General features: G+C 45.1%; 1 protein-coding gene across 1 annotated transcript in view; it reads right to left on the reverse strand.

The window, feature by feature from the left end:
- Nucleotides 1-15891, reverse strand: part of nkain2 (sodium/potassium transporting ATPase interacting 2) — a 142929-nt gene extending 127038 nt beyond the window's left edge. The window contains 1 exon segment of the mRNA XM_056294882.1: nucleotides 15838-15891. Coding sequence (XP_056150857.1) covers nucleotides 15838-15891 — 54 coding nt within the window.
- Between the last annotated feature and the right edge of the window lie 1373 nt (nucleotides 15892-17264).

Consider the following 17264-nt stretch of genomic DNA (forward strand, 5'->3'; position numbering starts at 1 on the left):
TGCACAGCTTCTCAACATAACCAGGCGGTTGTTGCGCTAGGCACACACACACTTGCTCTCCATCAAAGGAGTGTAAATTCCCGGCAAATTGAACAGAGGGGCGGACATCATGTCAAGAGGGGGCCCTTGTCTTGGGGACTGGTGTCTCCATCCCGAACTGATCTCCCAGATTTGGAGCAGGTTCGGCAGAGCGGAGGTGGATCTGTTTACCACAAGCATCAACGTGCAGTGTGCTCTCTGGTTCTCTCTGAGCACGCAGGACAATCCTCTGCTGGGGGTGGAAGCGTTCATGCATCTGCCACAGCCTAAAATGCTCCTATGTGCCTTCCCGCCAGTCCTGCTAATCCCTTGGTTCTTGGACCGGGTACAAGAAGAGCAGCTTTGAGCAATCCTGATAGCCCTAGAGCACAAGGAAGCATTGTAGTTCCCATGCCAGCAGCGGGTACTGTCAGGCCAGCCATGGGAACTCCCATGGCGCGGGGACGCTGTCTCCCAGGCAGAGGGATCGATCAGGGATTACCCAATGGTGGGCCAGCATCTGTGAGTTTGGCTGCTGAATGGGAATGCATAGAGACTGGGCCTCTCACATGATGATGTGTGCACTTTTCAGAGTGCATGAGCCGCATCTGCTAGAGTGTCTTACACAACCAAATGGATGGCTTTTCAGCACTGGTGTGCAGAGAGGAGCCTGGGCCCCACTGCATGTTCCCTCCAAAATGTGCTTTCATTCCTGCAACTGCTGGTGGACAGGAATTTAGCTTTTAGCTTGGTTAAAATGTATGACGCTGCTAATTTGTCCTGTCATAAAGGTTTTGGTGACAGATCGGTGTTTCACCACCTGCTGGTGAAACACTTCTTGAGAAGCGAATGGAGACACCAGCCAGTTTCATGTGCTCTGGCCCCTCAGTGGGATTTAGTGCTGGTTTTATGCACACTGGTTGAAGCTCTTTTCTGAGCCTCTGCATCAGCTGCCGCTGAAGCTCTCGTCACTCAAAATGGCCCTACTTTTGGCACTGACATCTGCAAAGAAAGTGATTAATGTACTATCTCGGTGGCTCCATCATGTCTCAGAATCCAGGGAGAAGATAGCTTGGCTATTTTACGCCCTAACCAGGCTTTTACGCCAAAAAGCATCAGCTTGAGAGTGATAACCTTGCAGCGTTTTTTCTCCTCCCCCTCACAAGTTGGAGGAGGACGCCGTGTCTCATCTCCTCTGCCCAGTGCACGCGCTATATTGCTACATTACCTGTACGGCTGTCCTATGCCATTCCCATTGTTTGTTTGTGCACTACAGAAAGCAGTCTCAGGGGCTTCCTTTATCTGCACAGTGCCCGTCTCATTGGCTATGCAAGGCAGTGTCAAAGGCATACCTCTGGAATGGATCCCCCAGAGGGCATCAGAGCGCACTCTGACAGAGGAATTGCGTCTTCCGTGGCTTTGCATGGAGCAATGACAGTGGAAGACATTTGCGCTGCACCTTCTTCGTCTTCCCCCTGCTCTTTCATTTGTTTATATCGGTGAGATTTCTTCAATTTCTCTATTACCCACTCTGTGCTGAGTGTGCTGACAGAGTGATTAATATCAGCGATATGGCTGAGCACTCTTCCGCTTGCTTTTGGCGCAGGGAGAGCGATCTTTTCCTCCTACTCTGCTCCTTGCTGGACTGTTGCAGTGCATAACCTTCATCTCCCCTTCCTCACAGCAGTAGGCTTTATTATCCCCAGTTTTCATTCCCACATAGAGAATCTTAGATATTCTGCTATGTTGTGTTATTTGGACACATATGGGCCTCTGTGAGGGGCCATTGTGCATGATGCAATGGCTGAGCATGAAGAGCTTTTGTTTTGTGGTGAAGTACGTATGTATTTCTGCTTGCGCTACTAGATGGACCCAGTGTGGCATGGACCATATCCTGCTTTGCGCTTAACCCACTACCAATAGCCTTAGAGGGCAAAGCCTATACAAAATAGAATGTTAGTTACGTACTGTAACTCCAGATTCTGAGTATAGGCGCAGCCCTCTATAATCTGGGCCCCACTGGCTCCATAATAGCTGAAGAAAAACTGTTGTTGGGAGCCGACTGTACGGCCTCATTTCAATATAAACACGAGTTGCGGCCATAGGTTGGGCCCACACTTAGGTTTTTCAGTGCTGCGTGGGAGCGCAACGGATAAACCCACTAGCAATAAACTTAGAGGGCTGTGCCTATACTCTAGAGGTGGGGGGAAAATCGATTCACATAAGAATCGCGATTCTTATCTCCTATGATTCTGAATAGATTCACAAATTCCAAAATCGATTTTTAACAACTTTTTTTTTTTAGTCTTAAGTAGCCTCCTCACTGCTGGCAATGTTGACTTGCCGCGTCCCTGTTCCGGCATCTGGAAAACACGACAGTGGCTAGTCCGTCGCTGCTAACTTTAGCACATGGTAGCCTTTCTAAAAATGGAGCAGCAACAAATTCAGCCAGTCCCATCATCATTGACGGCAAGCGTTTGGGTGCATTTTGGATTTTAAAATCTCCCGGGGAAGAAGGAGCTTGACATGACTCATTCAACATGCAAGATTTGCAAAACGAAAGTTAAGTATTTCGGGAACACTATAAATGTTAGGTCTCACATCATACGCCATCACTCAGAATGGAAAGAAGTGGAACAACGACCTCCTGCAATATAAACAAACAACCAACACACACTGCACCACTTTACCAAACTCCCTGCCAAGTCTGATCGGGCAAAAAAGATAACTAGATCCACCACCTGTTTCCTTTCAAAAGACCTGTGCTCCTACAGTGTAGTCCACAATGAAGGCTTTAGATTTATGATCCAGACAATTGAGCCAAAGTATGACATACCATTGCGTCAGTTTTTTTACTGAGAAAGGTTAGGTTTGCCTTTGTGTGTTCACATTATTGCAATCAATTAATATAACTTTTTCAAATATAAAAACTACATAATCTTATACACACTTTAGTCTGCTTTCATGCCAAAATTTGCCACACTGCCTTTCCTAGCGCACAGCGGACTGCAGTAGATCCTGAAATTAGCATCCCTATGTACCAAATCTAGAATCGATTTTGAATTGGGGAATCCTTTTGAATCGAAAATCGATTCTGAATTGAATGGTGACCCCAAGAATCGAAATCAAATCGAATCGTGAGATTCCGAAAGATTCCCACCCCCACTATACTCAGAATCTGGAGTTACAGTACGTAACTTAACGTTTTGGCAACTGCCGTTTACCGTCTCCCAGAAAAAAAAAATACTGAGTTTGTTGTCGATTACCATGGCAATGGCCGAAGGCTTCGAAGCATTCGGGTCAGTATTAGTTTTTATTGACAGATTAATTTAGAACGAATATTGGGATATTTGTTCGGAAAATGTGCCAATTATTCTGAAGCTTGCAAAAAGGAATTCGGGACAGGCCTATATAAATATATATATATATATATATATATATATATATATAATGTTTTGTCTTTCTTTATATTACTAAAAAACCTCAGTATCCTAACAACACATGACTATGCGTTCAACTTATTAAATAACTTAAAATCAACATCACCGGCATATAAAACATTTATCAGTATTACATAGCATATAATGCAAGATACTCCTCTGTTCTGGACCTATAGTGGTGGGAGGAAGACTGGCAGTTGGGTAGCCAGTAACGGTTTGAGGAGAAAATTCTGCAGAACATAGTAAAGACCAGTTTTTATCAGTCTTGTGGCAAAATCTGGAAGTCATTCCCAAACACTGGTACAAAACACTGGTACAATTCTCACGCGAAACAATTAAAGTGGGGGGAAAAGTAGAGTATGCACCCACCATGTTTAATGGAAAGATCAACAATTGAACTTCATTAGGATCCTTCCTGGCGAAGATCCTTGTAGGATCAATATAGTGAAGGCAGATATACTTAGGGTGTTTCACACCTTCGTTGTTTGGAGCAGCTGTTTCGAAACCGGGAACGTCCCTCCAAAGATCGGTTCGTTTGGGCATATGCTAACACAGCATTCGCGCTCGGATGCGGGACAAAATAAGCGGGCCGAGATCGCCAAGAAAGCGTGGTCTCGGCCCGCTTCCAATCAAACCCTGGAGCGGTTCGCTTGCAGTGAGGATGCAATCTGACCCAACTGACCAAAACAAGCTTACCAGATGTGTTTTCGGGAGAGAAAGTGTTGGGTAAATATGTCAGTGTATGCATTATGCCTTCTGCTACTTAAGTGTCGCGAAGCAGCACGTCGTCCTACGAAATGCATCAACACATTGTGTGCGGATTCTGATCCCCCCCCCCCCCCCCGATGTGATGCTCTCTCTGTCTCGCACCTTCCATTTGGTTGGATGTGCATTCTCTCCTTTTTGAAAATAATGAAAATTTTACAGACACATTCAGCTTTAAGTAGATGTTCTTAACCATCAAGCCCATTACGGGACAATTTTCTGTATGGTGCGGGCGGTGAAACTCTTAGGAATAGCATATGGAAGCAGCATGGCATAGATCAGGTGGGGCAAGTGACTAGGAATTGGGATTTAATGAACTGAATGTTTGATTTAGAATTTTCACCTTATCTGCAAGTAAAATCTATAATGAAGTCACTGGGAAACAGAGAGACCTAGAAGACAAACTAAGGGGGGCTGCTAACGGCAGGGGTACAGTGTCAACAATTCATAGGTTGTTGTGCATCCCCTCTTCTGACTGCAACTCCTAAACTAAGTTACCGTAGGCGCACACCATCGTGGAAGCCATATCTACAACACGATGGGATGCAGGAGTTAAAAGTACAATATCAAATTGTTTCAGCTGCAAAATTCTCCAAATTAAAATAATACATAGCATTAGACACTGCACACCAAAAAAAAATAGATGATACTATTGTGGATAACGTGTTTATGAAAACTCGACTAATGCTGGGACCCCTTTATCCAGTACGGCAACTCCGGTCAGAGTAGACGCAGACAAAGAGAACAGTTCCAGCTGTTTATACAAGGTTGCACAATCAATGGTTGAACACATCCACGAACAAATAATGTAACGACTGAACAGCTGAATTGTTTCTGTAAAACAGAACAAGAAATATTACCTCAGCATAAATGGCTAATAGGCTAGCTTAGCTAGCATTCAACATACGTGCACTCGTAAACAGTGCAATATAACATACGGTAGCATTAAACTGCTCAGATGACAAACGTAGGTCACAAACGCTCCATAGCACATAATGTGAACTACATACAACATTTATCCAACATAAACAACACAAAACTAACTTTCTTCACGAACGCATTCTCCGTTAACGAGGGATATACAGCCAGCACGCTCACCAACACCCCATCCGGTCCGCCTAACTAGGACCCTACTGAACTGCCTTGTCTGGCCAAGGTGCCTGACTGAAATGTGACAAATAAGGAGCAAAATAATCCAGCGACAGTTGACGATTGGTTATGGCATGAAACAGGCTTGTACTGTCTCATAAGAATTTACTTGACTCACTGGATTATATATATATATATATATATATATATATATATATATATATACTATATATATACTATATATATACTATATATATATAGTATATATAATCCATCCATTATCCAAACCGCTTATCCTGCATCCTGCTGTCAGGGTAGCAGGGATGCTGGAGTGTATCCCAGCAGTCACTGGGTGGCAGGGGGGAGACTCTCTGGACAAGCCACCAGACCATCACACACACACACACACACACACACACACACACACACACACACACACACACACACACACACACACACACACACACACACACACACACACACACACACACACACACAACTAAGGACAATTTAGTACGGCCGATTTAGCTGACCTACATGTCTTTTGACTGTTGGTGGAAACCCACGAAGACACGAGGAGAACATGCAAAGTCCGCACAGGACAACCCGGGACGTGTCTCTCTCTCTCTCTCTCTCTCTCTCTCTCTCTCTCTCTCTCTCTCTCTCTCTCTCTCTCTCTCTCTCTCTCTCTCTCTCTCATACACACACACACACACACACACACACACACACACACACACACACACACACACACACACACATACACACACACACACACAAGCATATATGAGTGACGAAGAAGGATTAGGAACGATTGTATTAGAGGGACCACTCAGGTTGGACGGTTTGGAGACAAAGCAAGACAGGCAATATTGAGATAGCTTGGACATGTGTGGAGAGATGCTGGGTATATTGGGAGAAGGATGCTGAATATGGAGCTGCCAGGGAAGAGGAAAAGAGGAAGACCAAAGAGGAGGTTTATGGATGTGGTGAGGGAGGACATGCAGGTGGCTGGTGTGACAGAGGAAGATGCAGAGGACAGGAAGAAATGGACAGGATGATCCACTGTGGTGACCCCTGACGGGAGCAGCCGAAAGTAGTAGTAGATATGTATCTGTATATATATACGTATATATACACACCCCTCCGATAATCACCACCATAACATGGTGGAGGGGTTTGGGTGTCTAGGTGATCCTGGGGAGCTGTGTTGTTGGGGGCGATAGCTCCTGGTAGGGTCTCGGGGCCAGACTAAGAGTGATTCCCAAGAAACCCGACGAATTTACAACAGCAGAGCCACAGCACCTTGCCCGGAAATGCAAACCGGAGTCCCCTCCTGGAGCCAGAGCTGGGAGGGGAGCTCGCCGGCGGGCATCTGGTGGCTGGGCCTTGGCCCATGGGGCCCTGTCGGGCCCAGCCCAAAAAAACAACATGGAGCCACCACCCCATGGACCCACCACACACGGGGATGAGCATTGGGGTAGGGTGCAATGCAGGCCAGGCAGCAGGCAAAGGCGAGGACCGGGGTGTGCCGACTTCCGGCATCACAGATTGGTCCTCAGGATGTGGAATGTCACCTCACTGGCAGGGAAGGAGCCTGAGCTGGTGCGGGAGGTGAAGCGGTACCAAATGAATATAGTTGGGCTCACCTCCACACATAGCATGGGCTCTGGTACCCAACTCGAGGAGAGGGGCTGGACTCACTACTTTTCTGGAGTTGGCCAAGGTGACAGGCGCCGGGCGGGTGTGGGGATACTCACAAGTCCCAAGTTGACTGCCGACGTGTTGGAGTTCTCCCCGGGGAATGAGAGGGTCGCCTCTATATGACTGTGAGTCGCTGGGGGGAAGGCTCTGACTGTTGTGTGTGCTTATGCAGCAAATTGCAGTTTGGCGTATCTGGCCTTCCTGGAGTCTCTGGATGGTGTCCTGGATAGGGCTCCGCCTCAGAACTCTATAATTCTGCTGAGGGACTTCAACGCTCCCATGGGCAATGATGGAGAAACCTGGAGGGGCATGATTGGGAGGAGCAGCCTCCCTGATCTGAACCCAAGCAGTGCCTTGTTATTTGACTTCTGTGCAAGTTATGGGTTGGCCATAATAAACACCATGTTTGAACATAAGGTAGTTCATAAGTGTACTTGGTACCAGAACACCTTAGGCCAAAGACTGATGATAGACTTTGTGGTTATATCATCAGATCTGCGGCCATATTTTTTGGACACTCAGTTAAAGAGAGGAGCAGAGCTGTCAACTGATCACCACCTGGTGGTGAGTTGGATCAGATGGTGGGGAAGGCTGCCAGACAGAGCTGGCAAACCCAAACGTGTAGTGAGGGTGAACTGGGAAAATCTGGCGGAGGCCCCTGTCCATGAGGTCTTCAACTCCCACCTCCGGAAGAAGTTCTCATGTATCCCGAGGGAGGCTAGGGACATGGAGTCTGAGTGGGCCATGTTTAAAGCCTCTGTTGCAGATGCGGCAGGCAGGAGCTGCGGTCATATGGTCATTGGTGCCTGTCAAGGCAGCAACCTAAGAACCCGCTGGTGGACACCAGCGGTGAGGGAAGCCGTCAGGCTGAAGAAGGAGGCCTTTCAGACTTGGTTGGCCCAGGGTTCTCCTGAAGCAGCAGACAGGTACCAGGAGGCCAGAAGGGCTGCCGCTTTGGTGGCCACGGAAGAAAAAACTCAGGTGTGGTGGAAGAGGACTTTCGGTTGGCCTCAAGGAAGTTCTGGCACACCATCCGGTGACTCAGAAAGGGGAAGCAGAGCTTGACTCAGGCTGTGTTCAGCCGGGGAAGGAAACTGTTGACCCGGACTGGGGATGTAGTTGAGCGGCGGAAAGAACACTTTGAGGAGCTCCTGAAGCCGGCTAACACGTCCTCAGTGGAGGAGGTACAGACTGAAGACTCATGAGAAGCCCCACCCATATCCCTGGCAGAGGTCTCTGACATAGTTCAAAAGCTCTTCAGTAGCAAGGCACCAGGTGTAGATGAGATTCGCCCTGAGAAGCTGAAGGCTCTGGATATTGTTGGGTTGTCTTGGTTGACATGCCTCTTCAGTGTCGCGTGGTAGTTGGGGACAGTACCTGTGGGGTGGCAGACTGGGGTGGTGGTTCTCATATTTAAAAAGGGGGACCCGAGGGTGTGCTCCAATTATCAGGGCATCACATTGCTCAGCCTCTCTGGGAAAATCTACTCTAGGGTGCTGGAAAGGAGGCTCCGACCGATTGAACCTCAGATCCAGGAGGAACAATGCAGATTGATTCTATCCTGGCCGTGGAATAACGGACCAACTCTTTACCCTTGCGGAAGTGCTGAGGGGGCCATGGGAGTTTGATCAGCCAGTCTACATGTGTTTTGTGGACTTGGAGAAGGCTGGACTTGGAGAAGGGAGTATGGGGTACTGGGGCAGTTGCTACAAGCCATCCGGTCCTTGTATAACCAAAGTGAGAGCTGTGTCCGCATTCTCGGCACAAAGTCAAACACGTTTTCGGTGGGTGTCAGACTCCGCCAAGGTTGTCCCTTGTCTCCGATTCTGTTTGTGATATTCATGGACAGGATCTCAAGGCACAACCATGGTGAGGAGTGTGTCCGTCTTGGGGACCTCAGAATTACATCTCTGCCCTTTGCAGATGATGTGGTTTTGTTGGCTTCATCAGAACGTGACCTCCAGCGCACACTGGGGTGGTTTGCAGCTGAGTGTGAAATGGCTGGGATGAGAGTCAGCACCTTGCAGAAGTGCTGAGGCCATGGTTCTCTACTGGAAATGGTGGATTGCTCCCTCCGGGTTGGGGATGAGTTGTTGCCTCAAGTGAAGGAGTTCAAGTATCTCGGGGTCTTGTTCACAAGTGAGGGTAGGATGGAGTGGGAGATTGACAGGCGGATTGGTGCAGCATCAGCCGTAATGCGGACGTTGTACCGGGCCATTGTGGTGAAGAGGGAGCTGAGCCGGAAGGCAAAGCTCTCAATTTACCAGTCAATCTTCATTCCAACCCTCACCTATGGTCATGAGCTTTGGGTAGTGACCAAAAGGGTGAGATCGTGGATACAAACATCTGAAATGAGTTTCCTCCATCGGGTGTCTGGGCTCAGCCTTAGAGATAAGGTGAGGAGCTCGAACATCCGGAGGGAGCTCAGAGTAGAGCCGCTGCTCCTTTGCATCGAAAGGAGCCAGTTGAGGTGGTTCGGGCACCTGATTAGGATGCCTCCTGGGCACCTGATTAGGAAGACTCCTGGGCACCTTCCTTTGGAGGTTTACCGGGCACAGCCAACTGGGAGGAGACTCTGGGGTAGACCCAGAACTTGCTGCACGGACTATATGTCCAGTCTGGCCTGGGAACGCCTTGGGATCCCCCAGGAGGCGCTGGAGGGCATTGCTGGGAGGGGGGACGTTTACAACAGATACACTGTCATATTTATGCTGCTATGGCCATAGGAGGTACACTGATGCACTGTCCACTTGTACAGAGATTTGAGTGAGATGTTACTGATAACCTGTTACATATTTTTAACATCTAGTATAGCTCACCATGGCTGGTAATTTGTATATTATGTGTAAAAATTGACAATGTTCACCCAAAAAATGACCAACCTTTTATTGCACAAGCCTTCAAATAGATCATTCTAATGAACATGAGGCAACAAAAACAAAACTTTTGTAGTACTGAGAATTTGGTTGATGGACTTCACAGACTTGTTTTTAACAGGACGAGCTGTGTCAGTACTCCAAGAGTATAATAATGGATCTGATGGATTCTGGAACTTTACAAGGATTTATATGGAAAAAGGTCAAATTTATGTGAAAGCCTATCAGAGCTTTCATAGTTTATATGCCAGAATGTCAGTTTGGCATTTAGCTCAAGCTTGTTTCTTATAGATAATGACCCCCTCAAAGTCGTAGTGATATGATGAATTCTTGAACTTTGCAAGGTTGCACCTGGAAACTAATGGATTGATTAATGTTTGTTGGTATATACTGCACCTCCTCCTCCTTTTTTCACCCTCTTTGACTTTTATTATTATTATTGTAACTCCTTGTTTGTTTCAAAAAAAAATTTTTTTAATTACTGGAATATAAAAAAATTAACAAATTTCACTGGATTCAGTTGAACTCATGGGGTTTGACAGAGGAGACAATTGGGTTAGTCTTGTGTAAAAACAATAGGGTCCATAGTATATGGACAACTTATTCCCAGTTACAGGCTAATTTAATGTAGTTTTCATCACCTGCAAACATAATTCAGCTTTTTATTATTTAATAGAGTTTTTTAAAAACTGCAGGAAGTTGATGGCTAGTCAGTTCTTTCAAAATATGGCCATCAGATATTAATCTGCCCTACTGGTGTTGAGTAACCATACAATTGCAATTTTTGTGGTCACATTTCTTAAATTCCTCTGTATACAGTCAACTCCCAACCCTTTTACTCAGCCCTGTGTGTGGCAAACTTAAAACACACACACACACACACACACACACACACACACACACACACACACACACACACACACACACACACACACACACACACACACACAGCATACTAGCATGTCAGCATCCATGCTGTAGATCTCAGGTGGTAAATTATTCATTATATCCCTCACGAGGGGAAATGTCACAGGAACATGCTATCACAGACAGAAACAAATACTATGTCACAGATAGCCTACGGCCATTCTGCAAGTCCCACTTTTTGTTACATGCATGAACATGAACTCGCACAACAGCACACTTGAATGCATGAAGATCGTTGAGTGTTGTTACAGGAATGCAAATTGAGTGTGAAGACATTTCCTGAGAAATTAGCAATTTGCTGAGGAAACAAAAACAGCAACTGGCTTTATTTTACTGCCATTAAAAAGGCTAATTTTTCAACCTTGAGCAAACTGCCAAACTGTAGCTCAAAATTCAATTCTATAGCACAATACACCTTAAAAAGGTTCATTTCTTTCATATTTGCTAACAAACCATCATATACTGATTCACTGACTACACAGTTTCATACAATTCTATATGATGAAAGATTGCTCTGTTCAGCTTACTTTGACAGTGTTTATAATAAGCCTTTGAGTGCTGTCATATTCTACTGATCTCAGTTCTTTCTTGCCTGCAGCATAAACATCTACATTATATTCTGTTCTAGCTGCCATATTCAGTTTTAAACCAACACCAAAATTAACTCACCAACAACATCCATCACCATTTTATGCACCCAGAACAACAGACCAGCCAATAGGGCGAGGCCACTGGTTACCACTCTGTGACCTATCATTCCATTGGCTTATTAATCACCATCACACTGACAGCAGCTGGTATGGTAGGTGTGTAGACTGGTATGGCAACAGGATCCTTGATCATTACCACGGAGAGCATGAATCACCCGGGATATGTGTGCGTGTGCGTGTGTGTGCGTGGGTGTGTGTGGGTGTGGGTGTGGGTGTGTGTGTGTGTGTGTGTGTGTGTGTGTGTGTACCAGGTTTTTCTATACTAATGGGGACATTTGGTCCTCATTAGGATAGAAAAACCTGAAACCACCTCCCTTGTGGGGACATTTTACGGGTCCCCATAAGGAAAGATTAGGGTTAGGACTTGGTTTAAAGGATAAGGTTAGAATTCGGATTAGATTAGGGTAAGGGTTAAGGTTAGGCATGTAGTTATGATGGCTAAGGTTCAGGTTAAGGGCTAGGGAATGAATGTAGTCAATGAGGGGTTCCCACAAGTAATGGGTGACATGGTTTGTGTGTGTGTGTGTGCGCGCGTGCACACGTGCGTGTGCCTGAACCTGAATGTGTGTCTGTGTACACAATGCATGTGAAGAGTTGAGTTTGTCATTGTCAACATCATCTTTTCGTTTTGCTCTGTGCTGTTTTGTTCTTGTTTAGCACCTATCTTCTGCTCAGTTCAGTCCTGTTTTTTATTGTTCCCTGTGGCACAGCACAGTGGTACATACAGTTCACTATGGCTGACACGTTTCTCTCTGTAAAATTGGATATCTGTTGATCACTCTATAATTCTAGGATCAATACAATGTGATTACAGTCAGTAATTTAATAATTCAGCATTTATGTTTGTCACAGAACGTTAAAAAGTGACAGCTTTGACAGTGGAGTAGGTTCTCGCTTGATGAAAGTGAAAGTGAGACATTATTTTTCCATAGGTCATGACTTTGATCAATGGAAAATTTGATCTATCTATGGAAAATTTTAAATAACTATGATCTATTGATCACTGTGCAGTTGATCAATGGCCTGCCTCCGGTGACTACAGGTATGTTTTAACAAACCTGTTTCATCAGTATGACACTACATGTGCATCACAAGGTGGAAGAACCTGAGAGTGCCCGATGTTAATCAACACTTGGTAGCTAAGCAAGTATACCTAGCTAGCCAAGTGTGGTCTGCAACATCAGTTTTTCTGTTCAGCTAATGTGGGAATTAGCTATCTTAGCTACAGTATCACCCTACCTAATGAGGCAGCCAAGTGTGACATCAAACATTGATTCTACAATGTAAGATGCTTTGACCACCACTGTTAGCTAGCCAGCTTTAAACTTCTAACCTAAACAAGGAAAATATGTCACCTACGGTAGTGGCTCGCTATCACTCTGACTTAAAAGACTGACTGGATGCCTAATTTATTAGCGGTCAGTTAGCTCAGTTTTAACAGAGGACGGTGTTTCCTCCATAGTTATTCTGCGGTGGAGGGTTACCACAGAAAGAATACTGTCACAGCTAATAAAGACAAAGAAAGCAAGTTAAACAATTTGGCCCAGTTTACCATTAAGATTTATTTCCATGTTTATGTTGTTTTTGTGAGAGCCGGGAACACAGTCACAGCAGACCATTTGGCTGCAACTCTTGCAAAGCTAATTGTGCATAACAAAACTGAATCCCACACACACACACACACACACACACACACACACACATATATATATATATATATATATATATATATATATATATATATATATATATATATATATATATATATATACATATATACACACACACACAATGGTGTCGGCTTGCAGTGGTTTCGGCTGGTCTTGGCTATTACAGCAGTTAACAGAGCACAACATGCTGTTGACTATGGCATGGCATTAGTTCCACAGCATTAGACACAATGACTATCACTGTGACAGCATCTTATTCAAAGGCGTGCGCACACACAAACTCTCTCATTCTGAGCTCCTCTTGCACTCAAACATGTAGCGGCATCCCCCTCTATGGTACAATAGCTTTTTGAAACACATAAAGCTCAAGTGTCAAGCTTCAAGCTAATTAGCATTCTCTTGTAGACACGCTGACTTACATAGCTATCATTGTCCTTTCCAATGAGCCCTCTCGAAGTGGCGTCCTATTTTATAACCCAGTGGTATCAATTCTTAACAAATATACCCACACACAAAAGGGTTAAGCTCATGACTTTCCTATGTGAAACATGTTTGTTTTTAAACATCATTCTTTTCTTCATATCATTCATATTCATATTCATACGCATTTTTTAAACGCTGGAAAACCCGCTAAAAATAGGCGATTGACTCCTTTCCCATTTGCAGTAGACGAGTATACCTTTCTGTTTTTTGTTTTTGTTTTTGTTTTGTTTTTTCTTATGGTGTGTCACATTCAACGTCACAAACGTGCTGGAAAAGGGGCGAAGATTAGCGTGTCTACCCGGGTGCTGGGTTCCCATCGCTACCGATCGGAGCTGGGGCCCATAAATACCCGTGACTTGTCCCGGGAATGAATGCCGATTGTAACCTTTCCCACTGGAGACAAAAGCCAGATGTTGGTGGGCGTTAGTGGGTTTTTTGTCCCATGGGAAAGGGGCTATAGAGTGACAGGGTGCTTTAAACAGTCTCTTATTTAACATCGCAACATGCCTTCAGGTTTTTATGGACACTCACTGTGAACTCAGGGATCTGCATAGTACTGAGTTTTCAGTCACTCAGTAGTCTGAGACTGATAGAGCACAAGCACACACACACACACACACACACACACACACACACACACACACACACACACACACACACACACACACACACACACACACACACACACACACAGTGTATGGTGGAAATCTATTTGTGTTTAATGATATATAACGATAGGATTTGTTTTACACTAAAATTTAAAACTACAATACTGAAAATCATCGCCTTTGTTCAACTTATTGACACCTGTGGTGATACTGGTAATTGCACTGGTGTCCAGATGCCAGAGGTCCACTTGAAACAGAAACACAAGTGCTGTTGTGACAGCTCCTTCCCCGCTAGATTCAACCTGAGTTTTAGCTATTGGTGTTGTTGTAGTGTCTGCTGGTAAAGGTCTTCTATGAGTTTGGTCTGCCATATCTGCTTGTTAGTTCTAACAACTTCACTTGTTCTTTAAACGTGCTGCTACCTGCCTCGGTTTTCCACATTTGGCTGCTTTGGTGAAGGTCTCAGTGAATAAACCATTCATGATCTAGATATTTGCAGATCAGCTATTGCCTTAAACGCCCCAGCAATAGAAGTTATCAAAGGGGCATTTCTTGCATGTAAATCATCAGGATACATAACATAAATGACCAGATAGCGAAGGCTATCTTGTGTCTGACACCACTTTTCATTCTCACAGTTGGCAAGGTAGTGAGAGAGAGGTGGAGGAGGAGAGACAGGGTGAAGCACCAGAGAAAGAGAGAGGGGGAGGAAGGGGGGGCAGTTGTGGGTGTGACCCTGTGATGTTACTGGCTCCAAGACAAGAGCATTTCTTCTTCTCCATCAGTGTAAAAATCACACTGACATGTCAGTTTTACAAGCTGCGTCTAGCTATTCATCCACACATCTATCTACTCATCCTTCCATCCATTGTTTTCCTCCCTCCATTCAAACAAGCCTACCCCCTTTATTCACCCATTCATCTGTCCCCTCCATCCATTCTTCCATCCATCCATAATCCATCCAATACAAAATTCTGAATCATATTGTGTAATCATAGCAATGTAATCATATTGTGTAATCATATCAGTGTTATAGTCAGCATCCATCCATCATCCATCAATAAATTCATCCTCTGCCCATTTCATCCCATTTATCCATTCCCCAAACCATACCCCACAAAGCTCTGTCACGAACTTTCAAGTTTCTACTTGCAACTCCCTGATTCATGACCTTTATGTCATCCATCCACCTTTCTCCATCATTCCATCTATCAGTCCATCATATATATATATATATATATATATATATATATATATATATATATATATATATATAATCCACCAACCAGCCTTACATCATATTTCCCTGCCCATTCTTTGATCCATCCCTTCGCTGAAGTTAAAGTATGTATAGCATAACATTTCACACATTCAAATTGCAGACCACCTACTTTGATTCCGTGACATGACCTGTTCTTTCCTTGGACGTCAGAAGAGAATCCTTCCTTGGATTTTTCAGTTCATCCATCAAACTGCACTCCAATCCATCCATCTGCCCATCCATCCATGCATCATCATTATTATAATCATTATAGAATTGTTCTTACCAGCTGCATGCCACAAGTGAAGGCCAAGGTACACCTGCCACTGCAACACCCCATGGTCCACTCCTCCTCTCCAGCAGTCCGCGTAAAGAGCTCTGGTAACTCCCAATTCTCCAGCCGAGTCTTCTAATCCAGATCCAGGGAGGGCTGACGGGCAGACAGCCCGGGTTGAGGCGCTCGCAGCTCAGCCTTCAAAAGATCAGAGGGCAGCCCCCAGACACCTTCATGGGAGATTTATTGAAATCGTTTTGGACAGACGAACACGCTGAAATACGGGTCCGCTCGATTTTCAGTGCAACGAATCTGGACCCGAAGGTGGACCGTGAAGATGATTTAAAAAAAAACTGGGTCCACAATTTGAATTCTCTCGCTCGTCAGCATGCAAGGCGAGATTACTGTCTTTGTTTCCCCAAATCTCTGCAACTCAAGACACAGAGCAGTTTATTCAAACACGGAGGATTTGCGGTTTAGCTAAAGTAAACGACCGTACTTTTCACTTAATTACAGGTATGTCTTTAAGACCAAAAAAAACAAAACAAAAAAACACTTGGAGGTTGTTTTGTGGTCGCGGGAATTCAAAGTATATATTTGATCTTGGGGGTCCCCGGAGAAAAAGTTTGAAAATAGCTTGTCAGCTCGCCAAGGCTCATGCGTGAGTAATTAAAAGCGGATTAATCCCACGTTTTAAACTGTATCTCGGCAGACCAGGTCTCTTTACACTCCGGTGAGAGTAAGGTTAATCTGTGTCGTGGGCGTGCGCGTGTGTGTGAAGGGGGGGGTAAAGGCGGCTGCTTGTCCAGCTGTCTCCGGATTTGACTACAAAGTCCTGTCGACCATGGCGCTGATTAGCCACATTATCGCCGTAAATATGTTAATAAGGGCCTATCGCTGCCGACAGAAAAACATAGGCGGTGTTTCAAAATGAGGGATTAAACTAGATGATCCTATTCCCAGATTATCCGATTAAACGGTACCGCGAGGTGACCGTTAGTCTTTAGGTGGAGAAGCGAAGTGACGAGAGACCCCTCGCCTCCTTCCACAGTCGAGCTCTTGTCCTCTTCTTCTCTCTTCTTCTCGGGACATGTAACGCGTGTCTTTCTCCTTCATTCACACCGTGACACACAACGCGTATCAACCCCGACGCTGCGTTTATAATCCAAAGCGTTTTTCCTATGTCAAGTTGTCCAGTTTCCTCTCCACCGGGGGGAAAAAACGAGTGTTGTAAGAAAAAGAAAAAACGCAGATGACGATGATAATGTCAGTTGCTGCTGGAAACTGGTTTCCGTTTCTTGGTCCTGTAAACTACGCTGTAGATCTTCCCCCTCTCCTGCATCCTCCTGTTATCAGAGTCCCGGTTTCATAACACGGCCGTCTTTTGTCCGGTCCGTAGGCTCACAGTTAATTCACTGCCGTGAGGTTAAATCGGTATC

The sequence above is a fragment of the Lampris incognitus genome, chromosome 15, assembly GCF_029633865.1.
Source record: "Lampris incognitus isolate fLamInc1 chromosome 15, fLamInc1.hap2, whole genome shotgun sequence".
Classification (NCBI taxonomy): Eukaryota; Metazoa; Chordata; class Actinopteri; order Lampriformes; family Lampridae; genus Lampris; species Lampris incognitus.